Raw genomic sequence first — 24,710 nt, 5'->3', positions numbered from 1 at the left:
ATTGATAATAACAAATGGTAATGGCATGTTTGGGAGAAAACAGACACCAACAGCACTGCTGTGGATATACAACGTATGTACTGGGAAAATTGTTAGTATCAAAACTTTAAATGTGTATATGCCTTTTGACCTAGGAATTTTTTTAGGATGTCACCCTATAAAAGATACTGTCACATATGCCCAAGGTTATTTATTGCAACATTATTCATAATAGAGCAGGAAAGTCCCTGGGAATAACCTAAATTTCAAACAATAAGGTAATGTTTAAATAAATTATACTGCATTCAGATTTAGTAATATTATAACTGCACTACACAGAATGAATTAATATGGGAAGTCTTCTGTGGAATACTGACATGTGGCTGAACAGAAAAAAAGGAAATTGTAGATCAATATGTAGCTTATAATGTCCTTTTTTAAAGATTTATTTCATTTATTTGAAAGACAGAGTTATTAGAGAGAGGTAAAGACCGAGAGAGAGGGGTCTTCCATCTTCTGGTTTACTCCCCAGATGGCCGCAAAAGTACCTCCAAATGGTCACAAAGGCTGGAGCTGAGCTGATCCAAAGCCAGAAGCCAGGAGCTTCTTCCAGGTCTCTCTCACATGGGTGCAGGGACCCAAGGACTTGGGTCATCCTCTGCTGCTTTCCCAGGCACATTAGCAGGGAGTTGGATAGGAAGTAGAGTAACCGGGACTCGAACTGGTGCCCATAAGGGATGCCAGAGCTGCTGGCCCAGTCTTTAACCTGCTGTGCCACAGCTCCAGCCCCCATGATGTCCTTTTTGTAAATGTAATATTAATGATGATACTCTTTCTCCACAGATAAAATATAGTCTTGCTGCCTTAGAATTGAGGAGTGAAGCAGCAGAAGACAGTTAATAAAAGAGATAGGAAAAAGGTAATAGAAGACAGAGAACTTCAAACTTTAACTGCATATCCTGAAAGGGAAAGAAGTGGGTGAGTTTTGGCACAAGACTACATTAAGTTTATAGTCGGGTGCTATATTTTCTAGATGGATAATTATCAGTAAGTTGCTCCACCTTTCTGAGCCTCAATTTCTTCATGGGGATAACAGTGTCTATCTCTTAAGGTCTTTAGAAGGCTAAATTAATCCATGTAAAACACACAGAAAAGGCTCTTGTGCAGAGTAAGCACTGAGTTGAGTGTTTCCTACTAGTAATGTTATTGAATTGTTACAACAGCCTGGGATGTAAATTCTGGGGAAGCAAACACTGTATTTTATGGTCTGACTCCAGAGCCCTTCCCACTTGTGCTACAGTAGCTTCTGGGTTTTATTGCCCTCCTATTATGGTTGAGGAGATTTAGGGTCAGAGAGGTAGTTTTGCTCAAGGCCCCCTTGGTCTGTATGGAGGGTCCAATTCCGAAGCTCTGTTGAGCCCATTTTACCACTCCAGAGGGATAAGAGAAAGAAAATAGAGGGAAAAGCCATAGCTGAGGAAGGGGGAGGTGAAAGGGGACTCCTTTATGTTTTATCTCCAGCAGAGGCCTGAGATACCTTAGGGGCCAATGCAAGGCCTGGGCAACAGAAGGCAGGGTGGGTGGAGCTGAGGCAGGGAAGGGATAAATGCCAGATCCTAACCCACAACACCCACCCGTGGTTCGTTCGTCCTCAGTGCAGGGCAACAGGTAAGAGCTCCTTTCAGCCTGGTGCCCTCTATCTGGTCCGTCTGCCCTGTTCAGGGACCCCTCACACTGAATCTCTGGTCTGACCAGATCTTTCCCTTTGTCTGTTTCTTACCACCTGTCTCTTTGTCATTTTGGTGTTTGCTCCTCCCCCCCCCCATCTCTCCCTGCCATTTCTTGTTTTCCAGCATTTTCTCTTTTCCCCTTTTCTGTCTTTTGTTAAGTTTTCAAAACCACTCACTTCATCACTAACACTCTCGCTTGCTCTATTTTTCCTTCTTCTGAGTTCTCTACCTTTGCTCCTAAATTTCTCTTTCTCTACGCCCCCTCTCTCCCTCCTCTTTTCTCTTTCCTCAGTTTGTGTCTCTAGTATTTCTTTCTCTCTCTCTTCTGCTTCTCAATTGAGAAAGGTGTCTTAATATGTCTTCCTGCAATTCTCCATCCCTCCTACCTTTGACTCCTCTTTGTCCAGCTAGCAGCAGAGGGTCAGAACCTAGGGACCAGAGCTAGGAAGGGAAAACTGAGGGGATGTAGGAGGCATGGGAATGAAGAATTGAGTCATGAAAGACTTGGGAAGTCGAGAGACAAAATTGACAAAAATAAGGGGGGAGGTGGAAGAGGAATGTTGTGTCATTATGCAAAAAAGGCAACAGATTTGTATTCTCACCCTAAGTTGCTGCGAAAACTTCAGCTTTTCATCCTCTGAAAAAGAGGGCTTGGTCTATGATTCCCACAACTTTTCTCATTTTTATTTTGTGGTCTTCCAAATTTTTCTGTTTCTCAGAACGTCTGATTCCAGGTATTTAAAAAATCTGTATGTCTTTTTTAGCATGACTTGATCTTTGTTTCTTACCATCTGCCAAAAGATGGTGGGTTGAGGGTGCTAAGAAGGAAGTAAGACCTGATGCCTATGACTCCTGAAGGGAAGTGACCATTTCCCCTCCAGACTTAATTGATTCATGCAAAGCAGGGCACAAAAGGGAGACAGAGGAGCAAGGAATGCTGTATCGAATAGTTTTTGGTTCTCTGCTGGGGTAGAGTTGAAGTTGGCTCTGGTACTGTGGATTAGTTGCTGACATAAGGAAGCATATTAAAGGTGCAGGGCACTTCCTAAGACCTAAAATTTCACCATCATTTCTTTGGCTGAAAACATTGTTTTAAACGGACCCCTGGCAAGGATTACCACACAGTGGGTACATAAGTTGCTAAATGGGGGGATGAATGAATGAATGAATGTTCAATAGTACCTAATCTGTTCCATTGGTAAAGGCATTGGTCACAAAAGGCAAATGTCCTGGAAATTGACCTAAGTTAACAAAGCACAAGGGATAAATATCTGGATCAGGTCTTTAATCAAGAAAATGTGCAGTAACATTTGAATCATGGATGCACAGTCTCTGGAACAAGACTGCCTAGGTTCAAACCCTTCTTTTTCCGATTCTTAGCTCTTTGACATGGATAAGTTACATAATATTGGGGGTCCTTGGTTTTCTCATAACAAGGTTGTCATGAGGATTAAATAAGTTGAAGAATGTGAAGCATTTACAACAGAGCCTGGCACAGTGAGGGATCTGTGAGTATTTGATTATCAGAACTGGACGGGATCTATGGAATTATCTAATCCCCTGTCTGCAGAGAAACTAAGACCCAGAGAGGGCAAGTACTGTAAGTTAACACACTAAGTTGTAACAGGATTGAGACAGGAATCAGGTCTTCAGCTTTCTAGAACTGGCCTAGATGTGACTGACCTTGGCTGTACTTTATAGAAAGTGGAGAAAATAAAAACACTGGCTGATACTTGTTCAGTATTTATCCTGGGATAGGTACTCTTCTAAAAACACTTTCTATGGATTATATGACTGAATCCTCACACATCCCTGTAAAGTAGATAGTCCTTGTTATTATCTACAATTTACATAAATAAGATATAGAGCAGGGAAGTGACTTTTCTAAGGTCCCAAAGTTAGCAAGTGGTGGAGCAAGGCCTGATTCGAACCTAAGTAGTCTGGTTCCAGACTTTATGTTCTTAATACTCTAATTACCTAAAATGCTTCCTTGATTCAATTTTACTCACTCCAGTCTCTTGGCAAGTAGTAGGATAGAATGAAATAGATTCCAAGGTACTTTGACTCAAGGTTATGGGTCATAATGAGGGCTAGGCAAGTGAGGCAGGACAAATTCCAGGAAAGGAATATCAGAACAAGAGAAATCGGAACTGCAGCTTGAAAGAACTTGAGAACACAACAAATTCCAAGAAGCAGTCTATATTCCCCAGGACCCTGAGCATATTATCATCACCAAAAGTCTCTTAGAGGTGGTGAGCATATTAAACTCTTATTATTTTTATATATGAAAGGTGGGGCTTAATCTGCTACCATCCCAAGGCAGGATTGGACTTTGCCTCTAATCTTGGGATATTCCTCAATGTCGTTGTCATGTAAGTCTTGCTGTTGGGTGGAAGGAATGTACAGGATAATGGAAAATGGCCATCTGCCTTGCCTGTCTGTTCCTGGGTATCCAGCTCTTTTACCACCAGTACCAGGGCCAGAGCCAGCCCCAGCCAGATGCTCAGACATGATTCCAGGAAGGGGCTCCTCTTCTCTCCCACACCCTAGTCTCAGCTTAGGGAGTGGTCAGACCCCAAAGATGATAAACTCTGGGAGCTTTATCTGTGGTTTGCAGGCTCATCTCCCAGCGCTTCAGCCTTCACAGGCAGGCAGGGGTGGGAAACTTGTAATTCTAGATATGAGGTAGGCACTGGATCCAATCCATTACCTATCATGTAAAGTAGGCATAATTACTTTTTATTTGACAACTGATGAAAGCCAAGACTCAGGGAGGGGAAGTAACTTCTTCAAGATCATCCAGTTAGGGGGTTGGAATTTAAATAAGAAAACCTAACATCTACATTTATTGAAAACTTACTCTGTGCCAGGAACTATCCTAAAGGCTTAACATGGGTTATTTCATGTATCCTTTCAACAACCTTTCTACCTCTGCCAATTTCAAGACCAACATGCCCCCAGTTTACATACCAACCCAGGCTGCTATGGAAAGCTGTGAGAGTTGGGGAGGGGGGTAGGAATGCTCTGGTATAGAACATGGGAAGGAGACTGCTTTGCGAGGCAGGGGAGAGGACTTGCCCTATGAGATTAAGGAAAGAAGGAGGTTGCCATATGAGGACAAGGTCACAAGCTCCTCCTGTTCACCTGTCCCTCCCAACATAAGGCTCTATACACTGAGGGTACTGTTAGCATCTACTCAGTAGCTTTCTAAGGCTGTTCCAGGGTCTTAGTCTTCCCATGTGTTCCCATTATTCTATCCTTTATCTTGTTTCACCCTCTGATTCTGGCTCTCCAACTTGCCCTTTTTATTTAAATCTGTTTTTCTCTCTTGCTTTCTCCAGTTGTCTTTCTCTTGGAAACTCTCAGCCCCCTCTCCTCCCAACCCTCATCCTTCCCTGTAGCCACCTCTCAGTCTCTATCCTTTGACCTAATCATTTATTCTACTCCCTCTGCCCTTCTGTCTGTCTCTCCCTAACTTCTCTGCTTAGCCCACCCTAAGGCAGCATTTCTCCTTCATTTTTGTGTCTGACTGACTCTGTCCCTGCAGGATTCTTCTCTCCTGCTCTTGTTTTTATGACTCTTTGTATGAGCCTCCAGGCTCTTGGATCTTTCCTCATGTCCCTTTTGTGTCCTTCTGTCCCTGCTTCTCCTGCTGCACTGGCTAGTCTCCCATGCCTTCCCTCTTAACTAAGTCTCTTTCCCCATCCTTCTATATTTCTCATCATCTTCTTGTTCTCAGTTTGTGTCATTCCTCCTCTTCACATCTGTTTGCATCTCTATCCTGTATCCTTTCCCTCTGTTTTGACCTCTTTCTCTCCTTCAATTTCTGTTTTTCTGATTCTACCACCACCATACCTTTGTTCCCTACACTTTCCTCCTTTTATTTTTTCGAAATTTTATTTCCTTCTGACTACTCTTGCACTACTCTCCTTTTCGTTCCTCCATCAGAGTACCTGTTCATTCATTTATTCACTCCCAAATTCAACAGCTATTTCTTGAGCACCTATATGCAATTTGGTTTCTCTTTTCTTGATCTCCTCTCTGTCCACTTCCTCTCCTTTTCCTCTTTCAGTGACCCACAGAATATGTTTTTGTGTCTTGTCTTCCAGCTCCATTGGGCCCTGCTTTCACCTCCTCCTTTATCTATCTGTGCTTATCCAAAAACCAGAAGCAAATCCACAGGCTGAAAAATACCATCTGGGGACAGAGAGTCGGCAGTCCCTACTTACCCTTTTTTCCTGTTCCCTGGACTTCCTGAGGCTGGTCCCTGTGGTCTCAAGCTCCTTCTCCATCTCTGGCTAAGTTTGATTAGGAAACACCCTGGATAAGCCTCAGAGGTTCTGGCAAATGGCATCTGTTTGCACTAGCAGGCTGAATCTTCACTTGGCCGAAGTCAATATTCTTAGACTCTTGGCCTCACGGGTTGGTGGTTTGTCAACTCTCGTTCTGCCTTACACAAACACTTTGGTGATCCTCACCATCACAGAAGGAGTGGGTAGCAGAGTCTGAGTCAGAAGCCAGGCTTTCTGACCTCCAGTTCAAACTCTTTCCTTCACCAGTTTGCCTCATGGTCAGTTTCCTATTTCTTTCTCTCTGATACCCTAATGCTACATTTTAATATTGGGAAAGAAGTTCTTTCTTTGAAAGAATAGTAAAGGTATCTCTAAGGGCAGCAAGCTTTGGATGGGGAGCTAGAGACAAAGGATCAAACACAAGAATGATCCTTTGCTTTTGGTCAGGCCATCATAATCCAATCTCATCCCCTCCATGTCTTCTGCAGGACTTCGGGCTCAAGATGGTGGCAGCAGCCATGTTGCTACGATGTTGCCCGGTGCTTGCCCAGAGTCCCACAGGCCTCCTGCGTAAGGTGACTAAAGCTCATCAGTTCCTGTTTGGTATTGGACGCTGCCCCATCCTGGCTGCCCAAGGACCAGCATGTTCTCAGATCCACCTTAAAGCAACCAAAGCTGGAGAAAGTAAGAAGAGGCCACTGGTAAAAAGGGAAGAATATTTGGGCCCTCAAGACAAGGTTTCAAATCATACTGGCTATCACTGCCTAACAATTTGGAGAGTTCATGTGAAAAGTATCAAGGCAGAATAAAGTGGTCTAAATATTTACCCAGCATCTGTCTTCTCCCAGAATTTCTAGAAAGAGCTTCAATCCCATACCCCTCATATACTACACACTAACCATGCTGAAACTACTTAAAAATGCCCAAATCAACCCTATAGTTTCAAGATTCTGTGCCTTTGCTCCTGCCAGACTATTCTCTCTAATACTCTATGCCAGAGTAACTCATATTTCTCATTCAACACAGAACTTGAGCATCATCTCCTCTGTGATGCCCAAAAACTCCAGCTTGTCCCATTCTGATTCTGGGTCATGTCCCCTGCCTCTTCTAGACTTCTGTAGCCCCTGTCCTCTCTTACATCCCAACACTTCACACAACATGTCTTCAGTGTGTGCTATTCTCACCAGCTCAGGAGAACCCTCTAGCACAGAGACTAAACTCTATCTCTGTGTCTCCATTGTAAGTCTCAGTAATCATTGTTAAACTAAACTTGTGACTAGAAATGTACCCACAACTAATTTCTTATCTTTGCATAGACTCTTCATCTTGGGCCAAAGGCCACTGTCCCTTCATGTTGTCAGAACTCCAGGATGGGAAGAGCAAGATCGTGCAGAAAGCAGCCCCAGAAGTCCAGGAGGATGTGAAGGCTTTCAAGACAGGTTGGAGTCAAGTTCTACCTTATCCATTTTCTACTCCTAATGCATGAATCCACCTCATCATAGTCCTAAACTAGGTTAATACAAGGACAGCCAGTATGAATCCCATAATGGGAAGTCCAATCTTTTCCAGGTAGCATAGTAGGCAACACCTTAGACTGTGCACTGCATTATACCCTTCCAAACACACATATGTAACTTTTGAACCCTCTAGAGTTTTGCCTCCTCTTTCCCAGATAGCTAAATGGATCCCAACAGGCTGAGCTTCCATATTTAAGCAATTTTATAACAATCTAAACTTGCATAAAAGAGCAAAGGTTAAGGGTAGATATAGCCCTTAGAAAGGCAGAGAACCCTGAGTAAACTCAACTTAATCCCACTTGAGAGATGCGATATCATTAAGAACAAAAATTTCAAAATTGAAATTTAACAATGTTCAGAAAAGAATAATAAGGTACACTTCCCTGTATCTACCTCCCAAGTGCTAGACTCAGGACGGATGCCCATTACCTTACCTAAGGAAAAATCATAGTTGGGAGAAGTATGAAGTCATATTTCCTGACACTATAGGTCTTGCCAACTGGGGAGATGAGTAGGACCTCTTCTTTCTCTTTAATAGGCTTTTCTACTTTATAAATCTGAATTTTCATACATTGCATTGAGCTTAAACAGGACAATATATGTTTCTTTTTTTTTTCCCTGTCTCCTTATGGCCAATGAATTCTACACTCCCTCTCAGACCTGCCCCATTCCTTGGCCTCAACCAGCCTGAGGAAGCCATTCTCCAGTCCCCAGGAGCCAGAGCAGATTTCAGGGAAGGTCACACACTTGATTCAAAACAATATGCCTGGTGAGTTTGCTATGGTTGCAATAAAAGGGTTGGAATAGGGAAGGAGTGCTGAAAGGCATCTGGCACAGCAGAGGAAATGGTATGAAAGAGCTTTGGGTTTGAAGGGAATCTGAATTGAAGTTTTAATGCTGAACTTGCAGGATCTGTGTGCTTTGGCAAGTAAGTCATTTTTCTTCAGTGGGTTTTTAATACCTACCTCAAGAGGGTATCATGAGAAAATAAAATTATGTTTATGGAACTGTTTCCAGCTTGTTATGAGATGTCAACAAATATTAGGCTTACTCCCATTATTTCTTCTCCATGCTTCCCTCAAAAACTCACCCTCAGAGAGCCTTTTCTCCTCTCTTATATGTGTTCATATTCATTTGTCATAATAAAATCTGCTTTATTTTGTAAATACAAAAGAAATACAAATTATTGTAAAATAGTTTTCAACAAGTACAGGAAAGCATAGAGTAAAATTTAAAGCACTCAGAGTTCCACTATACAACATTAACTTTTTGTTCTTTTTGTTATATTTCCCCCCAAGTATTTTCCTATGGCTAAAATATACACAACCCCCCTCTGCTCTCATCACCACACATACATGATCTTATTCTACTCAGAGTATGTTATGATATTTTGTTCACTTAATAATACATTGTGAACATCTTTCCATGTCTTAAACTTAAAGCTGCACAATGATTATTAGTGGTTGAACTATTTTCTATGGTAAGGATGCAACATTGGTAAGTTAATCGAGTATATATAATTTACATTGTTGTCCTCAATTTTTGTATTATTTTAATTTAGAGCATATGTTGGTTTTATAAACACATAAACAACGAAAACACAGAGTATTATCGTTCTTAGTTTTTTTAACCTTGAAATCTTACCATAATATACTACTCTGCAACCCTCTTTTTTCCTCACTGAACAATATTCCTTGGAGATCTCTCTCTCTGTCTCTCTCTCTCTGTCTCCCCCTCTCCCTTTATCTACGTGTGTGTGTGTGTGTGTCTCACTTTTCAATACTTGCTTCCTAATATTTTTATTACAGATGTATTATCAAACTTTTAAGTCTATCAATATGATATGTGATTAAATATCTTTCTACATTTACTGAACTGTCTGTTCAATTCTTTGCCCATTTTTCTACGAGGCTGGAAATTTTCCTGATGTTTTCAGAAGGTTTTTTTTTTTAAATAAGTTCTGGATATCAATATTTGTCTGTTAAATATGCTGCAAATAATTCTCTAGGTATGTCAGGATGTGCATTTTTAAAATTCTTGATGCATAATTACAAACACCCCTACAGCAAGGATGTTACCAATTACTACCCCACTCCTCAAAAGCCACATAAGTTGCTGTGTGCAACAATGATGTCTCATGTATAGAGCTCTAGAGTGTAATAAACCCTTTGGAATATATTATTTCAATTTATCCTGAAAATAGAATTGACACATTTTGTAGTTGTAGTAGGCTAAAGGAGTGAGCTCTGAGTCTCTTACTTGCTAGATATTTACCTGATGCATGACCTTGGTCAAGTTATCTGCTCTCTTTATGCCCCAGTTATCTCATTTGCAAAATGAGGATACTAATAGAACTTTCCATACAGAGTTGTCGTGAGAAATAAATAAAATAATATTGATAAAGTTCCTGGGAGAGAATCTTGCATGTATTAGAAACTCATTAAATGTTACCTATAATAATATAATTAAACATTAGCTTCTGTTATTATTACTCCTACTGCCAAGACTAAAATAGTAATAATACAATTACTATGCGCCAGACGTTAGCTCAGGTACATTATGTGCTGTTTGTTATCAGATGCTCACAACTGTGCAAGGAAGGTATTAAGCCCCTTTCAACAGATGAAGACACTAAAACTAAGAGAGGACTCACTACTTGCTCAAAGTCACACAACTAACATAACTAGACCCAGAAATTAGAGCTATCAACATTGCTTCCACTGAAACTGAAAGTAGTAACTCTAGTCAGAATGCTTCCATACTAACCTGGGGAAGAGTGAGATGGCCATGCCAAGCATAGGAAGCCTGAGTGAATGTGTGAATGAATATTGAGCGAATGACTGAGTGAGTGATCATTGAATGAAGTAGTACAGAGTTAACAGTAAATCAATGACAGAGTAAATAAATGAATACATGGAAAGAACATTAGAAAACTCAAAACTCAACAGCATGGATACAATACAGATTAGTCAGAAAGAGATTTGAAATGAATTCTTTTCATCCTCATCTCCTACAGGAAACCAAGCCTTTGGTTATGACCAGTTTTTCAGGGACAAGATCATGGAAAAGAAACAGGACCACACCTATCGTGTGTTCAAGACTGTGAACCGCTGGGCTGATGCATACCCCTTTGCCCAACACTTCTCTGAGGTGTCTGTGGCCTCAAAGGATGTGTCTGTCTGGTGCAGTAATGACTACCTGGGCATGAGTCGACATCCTCGGGTCTTGCAGGCCACACAGTGAGTAATAGAGTCTGGGCCATGAGCTATGTGGGCACATCCAGAAAGGATCTGAAGCCACAGATGAAAGGAAAAGGCAGAACTTTGGAATCCTGAGTTCCATTGTCACCCCTTTTGTCCAAGATCCTGCAGCTTATCTAATCCTCAGATATGAACTGAGACAGTTAACACATGTTTTCTAAAGCCTTGAGTGTCCAGTGCTATGAAGGAGAAGGATGGGAAACCTAACAGGTCCTACTCTGTGTGAGTTCTTAATCTAGCTGGAGAATGGGTATTGCTGAAGATGGTGTGTAACTTCCTTTATGCCTTCCAAACTGCTCAAGTTCCACCCAGTTCTTCTTCCATTCTTGAGTGCTTCTAGCCCTAAAAGGAAGGTTCATGTGTCCCTATCCTTCCCATTCTTCCCTCTACTTTGTCACATAGGACACAATTAATAGAGGATTATTAGATCACATTGAACTTTACCAAGGAAGGGAAAAATACCTTGTTCCTCAGATACTAACAAGATTTTTTTCTGCTTTTTCTCCTCTCTGTTTTTTTTTTCCTGGCCAGGGACACCCTGAACCGTCATGGAGCAGGAGCTGGTGGCACCCGTAACATCTCAGGCACCAGTAAATTCCATGTGGAGCTTGAGCAGGAGCTGGCTGAGCTGCACCAGAAGGATTCAGCCCTGCTTTTCTCCTCCTGCTTTGTGGCCAATGATTCCACTCTTTTCACCTTGGCTAAGATCCTGCCAGGTAAGCCTGAGGCCTGATCTTTGTTCAGGGCTATATGTTGCAACAAGGCATCTAGTCTCATTGCCACCTTTGCTCCTCCCCTCTAATCTGAGTTTTTCCTCCCATTGCTCTTCTTTCTTTCCCACTTTGCATATCCTCAACACTGGATAATTATATCCCTCTGCTTTCTGCCTTGGTGAGCCTAAGCTGAGTACCACTACTGGACAGTATAATATCACCCAACTTCAAAGAATGGTAACATAAATTCATCACCTCCCAAACTCGACTCAGCCCTTAACACTTATTAAAAAGTCCTTTTATGTCTTCACAGAAGCTTTTTTGAAACTTCTTCCCTCTTCTAAAATCTCTGACTACCTCCTCCTTCACTCTTCGCAAATAACCTCATATTCTATTTATTAAAGAAAGCAAAGCCACAAGAAAGGAACTTTATTCCCACCAATCCAATGAACTTATTTGATTATTCACTGGCATTTTCACATTCCCTCCTTCTACAATTGAAGGCATATCTTTCCTGCCTAAAGCCAACTCATTCATCTGCATGCTGGATCCCATCTTCCCACTGTCCCATTCTCCAGCTAATAATGTCCTCACTGCAGGACATTATTATGTTATCCTTTCATCACAGCCCCAACCCCTAATGATAGCTTCCCACTTTTCCTAGTCAATTTTGGACTCATACAATTGCTCTGATAAAAGACAGCAAAGATTCACATTCCCCAGCTTCTACTGGGTCCTCTGTGCTTTCTGGCAATCTTGTTTCCTGGGTCAGCTCTCCAAGCCACTGGGAAGTTTTACCAAACTCCCATTCTCCTCAGCCTTCCTATACCTCCTCACTATCCCCCTCAACAGAAGACTTCACCTCATTCTGAAAACAGAAGATCCCAGACATCAATGTCCTCAACTCCTAGCTGCAAAGTACCTACAAACTCACAAGAAACCCCTCCTGTTCCCCATTCCTTCTCTCCTGTTATATTGGAAGAGGTGCCCCTTTTCCACTGATGCTCAATGTCCCATTCCCCTCTCCCTCCTTAAGAACCTAATCTACCAGCTCTCTCCTTATCTTCAGCTTCTCCATATCTTTAAATATGTTTTAATCTCTTGAATCTTAAAAAACATTTTTTCCAACCCCGTCACCTTTTATCTACTGTCCTATTTTTCTCTTCCTTATAACACATTTTGTAGTTGTAGTAGGCTAAAGCTGTGAGCTCTGAGTCTCTTACTTGCTAGATATTTACCTGATGTTACCTTATAACAGACAAAGTGCTTGAGAGACATCTTCACACTTGTTACCTTATTGCTCACTTCCTGATTCTTCAGCACATGAAAAAATATCACCCCCACTTCTTAGAAAACTTTTCTAAGGTCACCCAAAATCCTCAAGTAAACCCAACATCTTTGGCAGGTTTTTATTCAGTCAATTCCCCCTCAGCCATTAAAATCTAATTTCTTTCCATCTCTGCTGATACCATCTTAGCCTAGACCAACATCATTTTCTTGATTTCACCTTTGCCTTCCTACAATCTATTGTCCCCAGCAGTCAGAAGCATGTTTTTAAAATGTAAAATCTGGCCAGTGCTGTGGCTCAATAGGCTAATCCTCCACCTGTGGCGCCGGCACATTGGGTTCTAGTCCCAGTTGGGGCGCTGGATTCTGTCCTGGTTGCTCCTCTTCCAGTTCAGCTCTCTGCTGTGGCCCAGGAGTGCAGTGGAGGATGACCCAAGTCCTTGGGCCCTGCACCTGCATGGGAGACCAGGAGAAGCACCTGGCTCCTGGCTTCGGATCAGCGTGGTGTGCCAGCCACAGCACGCCAGCTGCAGTGGCCATTAGAGGGTGAACCAACAGTAAAGGAAGACCTTTCTCTCTTTCACTGTCCACTGTGCCTGTCAAAAAAAATGTAAAATCTAACTTTGTCACTCCCCTGGTCAAAACCTTTTAATGGACCCACATTGCCCACAGTACTAAATGCAAATTGCTTATCATGGCTTCTACAGCTCTCATAAATCTGGCTTTCATATATCTCTCCAGCCTTATCTTTTGATAGCACTCTTCTCACTCACTCATGCAATAATATAATCATTCATACACTGATTCACTCACATAAATCAAGTCACTTGTTTATTCAACCATGCATTCAAAAAATGCTTACTTTCCATCTACTGTGTACTTAGCCTTATTCTAGGTACCAGACACAGAGAGTCTAAAAAAGAATGTTCCTTCCTTCAGGAAGCCATGGCTCATTTTCTCAAGTAGATGCTATTCCTTACTCTCATGAAAGCCATAGTTCCTTGATGTCAGTGAAGTGTTGGGGACCAGGAATCAACTGCATCCACCAATATACCACCTCCACCTGTCCTTCCAGCATTGCCTAGTAGAAAACCCTGCATTTCTCAGTTTCTAGAGAAAGGCCTTCTCTTCTCTGGACCTTAACTTTCTCACCTGAACAGCAAAGGAACTGGATCCCATGTTTACTAACTGCTCTTCCAGTTCTGACATGCCTCAATCCTAGGATTCCAAAACTGAATTCCTGGTGAGTATCCATATCTGTAACTATCAGCAGATGTATGCACCTGAAAGAGGTAGAATTTAATCTAGATCAAAGGCAAATCAACAAGCACATCCTAGGAAAGATCCCTTTCCAAGTCTTGATCTTATGTGTCAGGGAGAAGGAACAAGGGCCCTATCCTCAAGAAATTCTAAAAAATTCCTAGGAAATTAAATTTTCCCTCACTTCAAGATAGCCGAGACAATATCAGGATTAGAAATGACTGGAAGGTATAGAGGTCAGAATTTTATGACTGAGGAATTCTTCCAAGGGAGGAAGAGTTGTCACAAAGACTTCTACAAGAAAAAGGAGCACAGCAGAGCCTTAAAGGGAAGAGAGGGCTGTCCCTTTTCCCCTTTCAGGTCATACTTGAAGGTTGAAGTGGGATCACTGAGACAGAAGTTTAAGGATTATGCATCTGATTCTTCAGGTTGCGAGATTTATTCAGATGCAGGCAACCATGCTTCCATGATCCAAGGTATCCGCAACAGTGGAGCAGCCAAGTTTGTCTTCAGGCACAATGACCCTGACCACTTGAAGAAACTTCTAGAGAAATCCAATCCTAAGACACCTAAAATTGTGGCCTTTGAGACTGTTCACTCCATGGATGGTATGTATATGTGTGAGTGTATGCTTATTAATATATGTCTCATAAAAACCATGCTGATAATGTAACAGCTAAAATTCATGGAGTACCTCTTATGTTCCATGCATAATTATTAGAATTTTAATCAGATTAATCTTCTTAATCTTCAATGAGTTAGGTGCCATGATTTTTTTTATGAGGAAACTGAGATATGAACAATTGGAATAACTTGCCCAAGTCCATACAGCTAGTAAATGCCAAGGGATAGAAGCAGCTATTACGCTTACCTTATAGACAAAGAAATTAAAGTTCAGACAGAATCCAATTTGTCTTAGGTAGCTCAGCAAAGTGAGTGTTTGCACCATATGGCATATAACTCCAATTCCTTGCACTATACTCTGTCCATTAGAAATGATGTGCAAATCAATCACACTAGTATCTGGTTTCTACAAAGGAAAATTTCACAAAACATTATCTAGGAGTCTTTCAAGGTCCAGTATGAAGCACTGGAACCAAAACAGGTTTTTAAGTCAGACCTTAATTCAAATCCAACCTTTCACATTTACTGCCTAGATGATCTTGGGTAACTGTTTAGTTCTCTCAGCTTCAATTTTCTCAAGGTAAAATATCAACTTGTAAGAACCAGACATGATGGAAACCATTCCATTTATTATGCTTCAGTAAAAATAAGTGAGTTTTAGTTTTCTATATCTTTTCTTCTCCCAACTGAAATAACCCCAAAGCTTTCTGTTGCTGGCCCTATTGAGTAGAAGTCATGTGTTTTAGGCACTCCCTTCTCTGGATTTATTTAAGTGAAGAGCTGCTCATTTTATTTCAACTTTTCACTTTTGCAACTGAAAAAAAAAAACAGAGTCCATAGTCTTCCCTGTGTTAGCTAAAGTAAGTGCCACTGGAATCATACACAGGGCTAAGACACCAGACTATCCAATTTCAGATCTCATCATGCCAATGTACTAATTTGGTTAAGTTTCTTAATTTCTCTGTGCCTCAGTTGCCTTATTTGTAAAATGGAGGTAATAATTATAGAATAGCTGTAAAAGCTAAATGAGTTAATATATATACAGAACTTACTATCATGCCTACTTCTGTATTTCTACAACTAGTGATAAAGTAAAACTATCCTTTTCATATAGTTCTAAAACTTAGACTATTCAAATTAATTATTCTTCAATTGCAAACCACACTGGGGACATTCTACCTCCTTACATTTGCGAATAAATAATTCCTTATTTTTTAATAGAAATTCTGCCTAAACTGTCAATACTAGTGAGTTGACTTCCTCCCATGGAAATGATGCTTGAACCATCTGTCTTTTTTGACTCAGAACCGATCACCTGTATGTGGCTCCCCTCATGTTGTCCTATCAATTACTCTTTAATTCTTTAATCCTGTCCTGGTGCCCCTGATTCCACCTAAAGATATTTCATCAGCATTCCAACTCCCTGCACCTCAGAAGTTTCCAGGGAGCATAGAATGATGAGGAATGGCTCAATGCATGTGTTCTTGTATGCAGAGTGCTCACACAATCTATATATGAGATTCACAGCTATTTGATGATCTTATAAATGACTGTCAGTATGGACAAAGTCTAGAAAACATTGAAAATATGGTTGGAAAATGGAGGCATACATAGAAATTAGTTCTAATTTGCCTTCATTTGATATATTGAGACTGAGTCTGTAAGAGGGAGCCTTCAGGGAACTACATTGATAGAGACAAGAGAAAACACACTCCCCCAGAGACACAGAAAATATAGAGGCACAAGGAAATTCAGAAGGAGACACAAGGGTACAGAGAAAGGCATTCAAGAGCAGAGAGATAGTCATAGAGGCCAACAATAATGAGAGAGAAGGGGGAAGGGAAGGGAAAGGGAAGGAACAGGAGGAGAGAGGAGAGAAGTGGGGGAGGAAACTGAGAAAGAAAGAAAAAGAAGAGAGAAAGGGAGGGGAGAAGGGGAAAGGAGAGGAAAAAAGGTAGCGACAGAAAAAATAGAGACATAGAAAAATATGGAAATGGCACAAAAAAAGAGAGTGCTAGAAAACCAGAAAGACAGAAGGGGAGGCAGTGAAAATAAAGATATTGCTAGCACCTGACCAAGGGAGTGAGGTCTACAATAGGACTGAAATAGCTAGCACAAAAGGTGACTTTTTTCAATTTACTTAAACAAAGACATTATACAGGGTAGTGCCAACTCTATATGGAAATGCACAGACTTGCAAGGAAAAAAAATATAAATGAGGCAGAGACCAGAAAAATAGCAGAAGAGGACAAACATAGTCAGAATGAAGTAAAAATAGAAAGAGAACCAAGACTTGATCTCAGGCTGGGGAAAACACACACATGCAGTTTGGGCTGAAGTGGGTACAGGCAGTTGATGTACACAAAAAGGTTTCTAATAGTACCAAGTGAGGGGGCACACCCTCTTCCTCTCTACAACACCTTTTTCCAATCCAAATCAGGTATGGATGGGAAATTCCACACAGGAGATGGATCTGGGGAAGGGTTATAACCTCCGACTTATCCCCTGGCTTTGTTCAGGTGCCATCTGTCCTCTGGAGGAGTTGTGTGACGTGGCCCATCAGCACGGTGCCCTGACCTTTGTGGATGAAGTCCATGCTGTAGGATTGTATGGGTCCCGGGGCGCTGGGATTGGGGAGCGTGATGGAATTATGCACAAGATCGACATAATCTCTGGAACTCTTGGTGAGTGAATGCCTTGGACAACTCTTAGATACAATCCAGAGAGGAGGCCCCTGCAAGAACCTTTTGTTTCTCTTCCCCAAAGCTGCGGGAGCTGTTTGGGTAGAATTCACAGCCCCAAGTGACTCTCCTAGATTGCTTCCCTCTACTTCCTTCCCACTGCAGAGTTGCTGAGAAAGTCTGAGAGGGTGTTTTGAAAAGATCCCTGAGGCTGGGCCAAATAGCCAGGTTAGACCTGAGTAAGTGGAGACATAGTTCCAAACTCTTCCCCCATCCTAACTCCAAGCTTCATCTTAGCGCCACTCCTGGCCTTAACCAGCTAAAAGTCCCCGCCTAGCTCCTGCCTATCAAGTCACTGCACATGGCAGGACTCAAAAGTTCTATCACAAAGCAGCAGAATTATCAGCCCTGCCTGCTTCGTCATGGACAAGAGAGATGAAAAGAGGGCTGGGAAGGGAGACCAGAGTTCCAGCTTCTGGTGCAATTCCTTGTGTTACCTGGGGGCATGAACCTGTTCTTCTAGGGACTAATTATGGGTTCTGGACATGTTGTTCTTTTCTGTCTCTAGGCAAGGCCTTTGGTTGTGTGGGTGGTTACATCGCCAGCACCCGTGACTTGGTGGACACAGTGCGTTCCTATGCTGCAGGCTTCATCTTCACCACCTCACTGCCCCCCATGGTGCTCTCTGGGGCACTGGAATCTGTGCGGCTGCTCAAGGGAGAGGAGGGCCAAGCCCTAAGACGAGCCCACCAGCGTAACGTCAAGCACATGCGCCAGCTACTAATGGATAGGGGTCTTCCTGTCATCCCCTGCCCCAGCCACATCATTCCCATCCGGGTGAGAGCCCCACCTTGTCCACTGCACTCCCCACCTATCTCTTCTGGAAGCCTTCCCATGTCCAGCAAACTGATTGCTCCTGTCAACTCTTGGTTTTCCTATTAACCACCTATTCTGGATTAACCAATCTTTTTTCCTTTTGTACAACCTATTACTTTGTGTTTATTAGACTGTGCCCAGACCCTCACTACATTGAGTAGTTATAGCCTATATTTCAGGTTTTTTTTTTTCACACTGTGGCTCACGATTATTAGTGGGCCATAAAATCAGTTTAGCAAGTTATGACTAGCATTAAAAAATATAGGGCTCAGCATGTAGCCTAGCAGTTAAGATGCCCATATCCTATATCAGAATGCCTGGGTTCAATCACTGACTCAGGCTTCTTATTCCAGCTTCATGCTAATGCAGATCTTGGGAGGCAGTGGGGATGTTGAAGTAATCGGTTTTCTGAAATCTAACACAGGAGACCTGGATTGCATTCCTAGCTCCTGACTTTGGCCCTACCCAGCCTCAGCCATTATGGACATTTGAGGAATGACTAGTGGATGGGAGATCTCTCTATAATGAATTTTTTAAAAATAGAATAGAAAAAGTTGGAGACTATCACACATTGTAAGGGTATCATTTTGTGAGAAATTTTCAGTTTTACATATATGTATATGTTGGTATACATGTATATGTACAGTGATGGTATAAATGCATTTCTTACTGAGAATTGAGGTCAGAAAGATAAAATTAAAAGCCACAAGCCTAGATGCTATTTTGGATCACCATGTTTAACTATGTTTGGGTATTTACTGGCTTTAAAAATGAACTGCTCATTCTTTCATAAATAACATCTATTTGTGCTAATTAGTAAATAGGGTGTGGGAAAGACACTTTTGGTGACAATTTTATAGATGAGAAAGAAATATTGTCATCCCTCAGTATCCAAGGGATACCATGCTACAAGGATGATCAAGTCCCATACAAAAAATGCCAAAGTATTTGTATATAACCTACACAATTCTCCCATGTACTTTGGATCATCTCTAGATTATTTATAATACCTAATACAATGTCAATGTTAGGTAATTAGTTGCCTAATTACATTGTTTAGGGAATATTCAGTACAGAGGCATTTTTAAAAACATTTTTATCTGCAGTTGGTTGAATCCAGGGATGTAGAACCAGAGGACATGGACAGCTAACTATTTTGACTGATCCTCAGGCCAGCCCAATACCACCCCCTTTTTAAAAAAAAAAAAAAAGATTTATTTATTTTACTTGAAAGTCAGAGTTACACAGAGAGAGAAGGCGAGGCAGAGAAAGAGAGAGAGAGGTCTTCCATCTGCTGGTTCATTTCCCAGTTGGCCGCAATGGCCAGAGCTGTGCCAATCTGAAGCCAGGAGCCAGGAGCTTCTTCTGAGTCTCCCACATGCGTGCAGGCGCCCAAGGACTTGGGCCATCTTCTACTGCTTTCCCAGGCCACAGCAGAGAGCTGAATCGGAATTTAGAGCAGCTGAGATTTGAACCGGCGCCCATATGGGATGCCGGCAATGCAGGCAGCAGCTTTACCCACTACGCCACCATACCGGCCCCCCAATATCCCCTTGAAAGACTGAATTTTAGGGCTGGCACTGTGGAGTAGTAGGCTAAGCCGCTACCTTCAGTGCCAACATCCCATATGGGCACCTGTCTGAGTCCTGGCTGTTCCACTTCCAAACCAGCTCCCTGTTAATGCACCTGGGAAAGAAGGGGAAGATGGCCCATATGCTTGGGCCCCAGACTGAATTTTAAAATTCCCGTTATCTGAATCAAGCCAATGATGCACACAGAAGTAACCTGGGGAATTTGTCTTTTCACTTAGAACTACCCTCACATTCACCTACTAGCTAAGTAAAACTGGTGTGCTTATTCTGAAATCAGCATCAAGATAAGGCTGCTGGCGCCACCTCCACCTCACTCCCTTCAAACCTAATTGTTAGCTCTGAGTTCCTCTTTGATAGAAATTCTGGAAATGCCACTAAGGGCCTTTTGAATGATATGTCCCCCAAATTCAGTGTTATTCCTCAATCTGGTTCCCTTTACCCACTTTTTTTTTTTTTTTTTTTTTTTTTTTGGACAGGCAGAGTTAGACAGTGAGAGAGAGAGACAGAGAGAAAGGTCTTCCTTCCGTTGGTTCACCCCCCAAATAGCTGCTACAGCCAGCGCACTGCGCCAATCTGAAGCCAGGAGCCAGGTGCTTCCTCCTGGTCTCCCATGCAGGTGCAGGGCCCAAGCACTTGGGCCATTCTCCACTGCCTTCCCGGGCCATAGCAGAGAGCTGGAGTGGAAGAGGAGCAACCAGGACAGAATCCAGCGCCCTAACCGGGACTAGAACCCGGGGTACTGGCGCCGCAGACAGAGGATTAGCCTAGTGCACCATGGTGCCGGCCCCCTTTACCCACTTAATGGAACTAGGGATCGCAGGATGAGGGGTGACAGGTTACTAACAGCCTTTCTCTTGAGCCTAGGTGGGTGATGCAGCACTCAACAGCAAGATCTGTGACCTCCTACTCTCCAAGCATGGTATCTATGTGCAGGCCATCAACTACCCAACTGTCCCCCGGGGTGAGGAACTGCTGCGCCTGGCACCCTCCCCACACCACAGCCCTCAGATGATGGAAGACTTTGTTGGTAAGTCCACAATATGGGTGCCTACAGTACTTCCCCAGCCCTCATCCAGGAGCTGAGGAAATTGAGAGGAAAGATGACACTCAATTAAAAAAATATATTTCTGGAACACCTACTGCATGCCAATCTGTATATTAGGGTCACAAATGAATGAGAAACAGATTCCTAAATTTTTAGGAGCTCCATTTAGTTGGGGAGACCATGGCAGGCACAAACAATAACAGGAAGCAGTTATCAAAACTAAACAAAGCGCACTGGGGAGTTGTGGGAGCAGAGGGGGGGGGGCCTGGCCCAGCCTGCAGGATTCAAGATAGGCTTCCTACTTGACATGTTACCTGAGCTGAGTCTTGCAAGGTAAGCAGTATTGAGCCACAAAAAGAGGGTGTAGAAGAGGTATTCTTAGCAGAGTACACAGCATTATGAAAAGCAAGGAGTAGAGTTAAGAAGCAGCTTGAGGTATATTAAGGACAATAATCAGGTATAACTGGAATGCAGGATAGTCAGTATATAGTGGGGAGAGAAGTGTTAATCCATGAAGTCTGCAAAGACAGTGAAAGACAGGGACTGGATTGAGAGGCTTGCAGAGTTCAAGTTTTACCCTGAAAGCTATTAATTTAGCCTTTCACCTAAAGTTTACTGAATTCTTGGGTGCAGTTTTCAGCCCACGGCCAGGCATAGGGAAGCTTCTCATTCCAGGCCCACAGATGAAAGACATGTAGGCAGGCAATAGTTTAGCAGAGGGTACTGGTTCAGTGTGATACATTGTAGTGTTATAGTTACAGAGTGCTCATTTACAGCTAGAAAGGCTAAGAAGGCTGAAATTGGAGAGGCACTGTGGGTGAGGAAGCCCTTGTACATGGATATGGTCAGTAACCTCCTTCCAGAATAAGGGAATGCCATGAGGAATGACCTATGGACAGGCGAGAAGGCCGTGTTGACAACACGTGTTGACTCACTCCTCTTCAACTTCTCAACTTAACTTAGGAAGCCTTTCATTCATTATTTCAATAAATATTTATCAAATACACGCTATGTGCTAGACACTATTCTAGGTGCTGGGAACCCAAGAGTAAACAAACAAGACACAAAATTGTTACCCACTGGAGCTTAGATTCTAACGGAAATAGTCAAAAAGTATTTTTAAAAATAAGCAAAGTAAATAATACATGAGTTTTTCATTGCTATAATGAAATACCTGAAACAAATTAATTTTATAAATGAAAGAGATTTATTTGGCTCACAGTTCTAGATGCTGAAAATCCAAATGGCAAGGAGCAGGCTCTGGTCAGGGCTCCCTTTGACTGCATGACCTCATTGCAAATTGTAATGGTGGATTACAATGGGAGGAAATTATCACATCTCAAAACAGAAAATCAGAGAGGGCGAGAGAGAAAGAGAGAGAGAAAGAGAGAGAGAGAGAGACTGATTCAAGGGTCAAGTTCAAGCTTAATAACTCATTCTTGTGAGCACTCACTTCAGGAGACCAGTATTTCTTTCCAAGGGGAGCATGCTTAATGACCTAAGCTCTCCCACTAGGCTCCACTCATAAAGGTTCCATCAGCTCCCACGTTGCCACATTGAGGCCCAAGCTCCCAACACATGAACATTAGCAGACACATCAAAAACTCAACCAAATAATAGCAAGTCACATATTTCTTCTAAGTACAATGGAAAAAAATATAAAGCAGAATAAGGGGGACAGTAAGCACTGGAGGCAGGGGTTAGGTTGGAAGAAGGTTACAGTATTACAGTGGCAAGGGTAGAGATCCACTGAGGTCACACTTAAGCGAAGATCTGAAAGAGGTAAAGAAGTTAGCTGGGCAGATATCTAAGTGAAGGGCAACCAGGTAGTGGGAACAACCTAAGGCAGGGAAGACTCTGAATTCCTTTTATATTTGAGGAACAGCAAGATGAGTATACATGGAGTGGTGTAAACAACTGAAAGAAAAATTGAGCAGAGAGAGGCAATGTGGGGCCAGATTATAGAGTAACTAAGTTATTGGAGATTGTGGCTTTTAGTGAAAGCCTTTGGAAGGATCTGAACAGAAGACTGACATATCTGACTTAGTTTTTTTTTTTCCATAATTCACAATTAGCCCAATGAAAGTTTTAGTGGAATCAGAGTGATGAGAACAAAACCAAACTCAAGGGAGTAGCTATCTGACTTAGTTTTAACAGAATTGCTCAGACTTCTATGTTGAGAACACAATGAAGAGAACAAAGGGAGCAAGAAGAGAAGCAGGCAAACACAACAGGGGGCTGCTGCAATATTTCAGCTCAGATTTGATCACAGCCATTGAGATGCTAAGTGGCCCAATTTTGAAGGTAGAGCGAATGGTATTTGCTGATATATGGGGTAAGGAAGAGAGCAATAAAGATGGCTCTAGCAGTTTTGGACTGAACTGGAATTGCCATCAACTGATATGGGGAGAGCTGAAAGTAAAGCAGGTTTAGAGGGTAGAGACATGAGTAGCTCAGTTGTGCTTGTGTTAAGCTAGAGATACAGGAGGGCCACTTATAAACAAGTCAGGAAATCAAGCAAAAGGTCTGGGACAGAGATGAGAATTTCAGAATCATCAGTATATGAGATCACCAAGAGCATAAGCATAGAAAAGGCACTTCCTGCAGTGGGTCCTCTGAGTTCCCATCCTCAGGTTCCCTTGTCATAGCACTGATGACACAGTATGATGACTATCTGTGTCATCTTCCTCACCAGGCTAGGAGTTTCCAAGGTGACAGGTTCACTTCATCCACAGTATGTCCTGTACTGAGATAGTGTGAGGTGCCAGACAGGCCAGTATAGCTTCAAATTGTGTCAAGGAATCCTTCCCAGTCTTTTACACAGACCAGTACCCACAAATGGTAGCACTCAGAGCACACGCTGGAGCAAAGATACTACTTTCAGTTTTGAGGTAACTCAAAAGGTTGAAGGATCAGTATCTTGGTACATCTGGGGATTTAGAAGACCTAATCAGTTTTTTCTCTCCCCTTTCTTCCCACAACCTACAGAGAAGCTACTGGTAGCTTGGAACGAGGTGGGGCTGCCCCTTCAGGATGTGTCTGTGGCTGCCTGCAATTTCTGTCACCGTCCTGTGCACTTCGAGCTCATGAGTGAGTGGGAACGCTCCTACTTTGGGAACATGGGGCCACAATACGTCACCACTTACGCCTGAGAAGCCAGCTGCCTCATATTCCTCCTTCACTTGTAATTCACTTAAAGCTGGGCCTCCTCCTGTCCTCTGCTTTGCTGTGTGCCTCTAGCTGACTTGAGTCTGAAAATAAAGAGCAAACTGCAGCATCTGTAGCCTTTTCCTGGACAGCGGACAGGCAACTACACATCTGACTCCCTCAAACAGTAGACTATAGCTCACTTTTTGGCCTGACCACCCCCGTTTTACTGACAGAGAAGGGGAAGGGAATGACCACTGATTATACAGTGAATTGCCCAAACAGCCAAGACACTTGGCAGATTTACCTGAAATGGCTTTTTACCATTAGTCCCAACAAAAATCCAGAGATTGACCCTACCTGGACACTTAGGTCCAAGGTAGGCCCTGAAGCCTGGAGACAGTCAGCCCTAAGCAAACTGCCTGGAGGGAAGAAGTGGCTCCCCAAAACTGAGGAGGTAATTTCCAGAAGGGGAACAAATATCTTCCTCATCTGTTAGCCTTCTTCCCACCCACAAGATCTTATAGAATAGCTATCACCAGCCCAGTTTCCAAGATAAGACAAGAAGTGTGGCTCTAGCAAGCAACATGTTCAAAGCAATGTTCCCAAACTTTCCAGGTCACAGCACATGGGCAAAATTGACAATAACACACTTGGAAGAATTAATATTACTTGGCAAAGAGGCAATCTTCTGAGACGAGTGTGAC

At 42.4% G+C, this 24,710-nt stretch overlaps 1 protein-coding gene across 1 annotated transcript; it reads left to right on the top strand.

Annotated features, from left to right (window-relative positions):
* Positions 1-1,543: 1,543 nt before the first annotated feature.
* Positions 1,544-24,130, top strand: ALAS2 (5'-aminolevulinate synthase 2). The gene is made up of 11 exons (XM_002720030.4): positions 1,544-1,647; positions 6,490-6,685; positions 7,318-7,440; positions 8,177-8,287; positions 10,535-10,757; positions 11,310-11,494; positions 14,467-14,646; positions 17,182-17,346; positions 17,912-18,180; positions 20,676-20,838; positions 23,845-24,130. Exons 2-11 carry the CDS (start codon positions 6,505-6,507, stop codon positions 24,006-24,008), a joined length of 1,764 nt encoding a protein of 587 aa, XP_002720076.1. The 5' UTR covers positions 1,544-1,647; positions 6,490-6,504; the 3' UTR covers positions 24,009-24,130.
* The last annotated feature ends 580 nt before the right edge of the window (positions 24,131-24,710 follow it).

The sequence above is a fragment of the Oryctolagus cuniculus genome, chromosome X (genome assembly GCF_964237555.1).
Source record: "Oryctolagus cuniculus chromosome X, mOryCun1.1, whole genome shotgun sequence".
NCBI classification, from domain to species: Eukaryota; Metazoa; Chordata; class Mammalia; order Lagomorpha; family Leporidae; genus Oryctolagus; species Oryctolagus cuniculus.
This window is presented reverse-complemented; position numbering and strand designations above follow the sequence as displayed.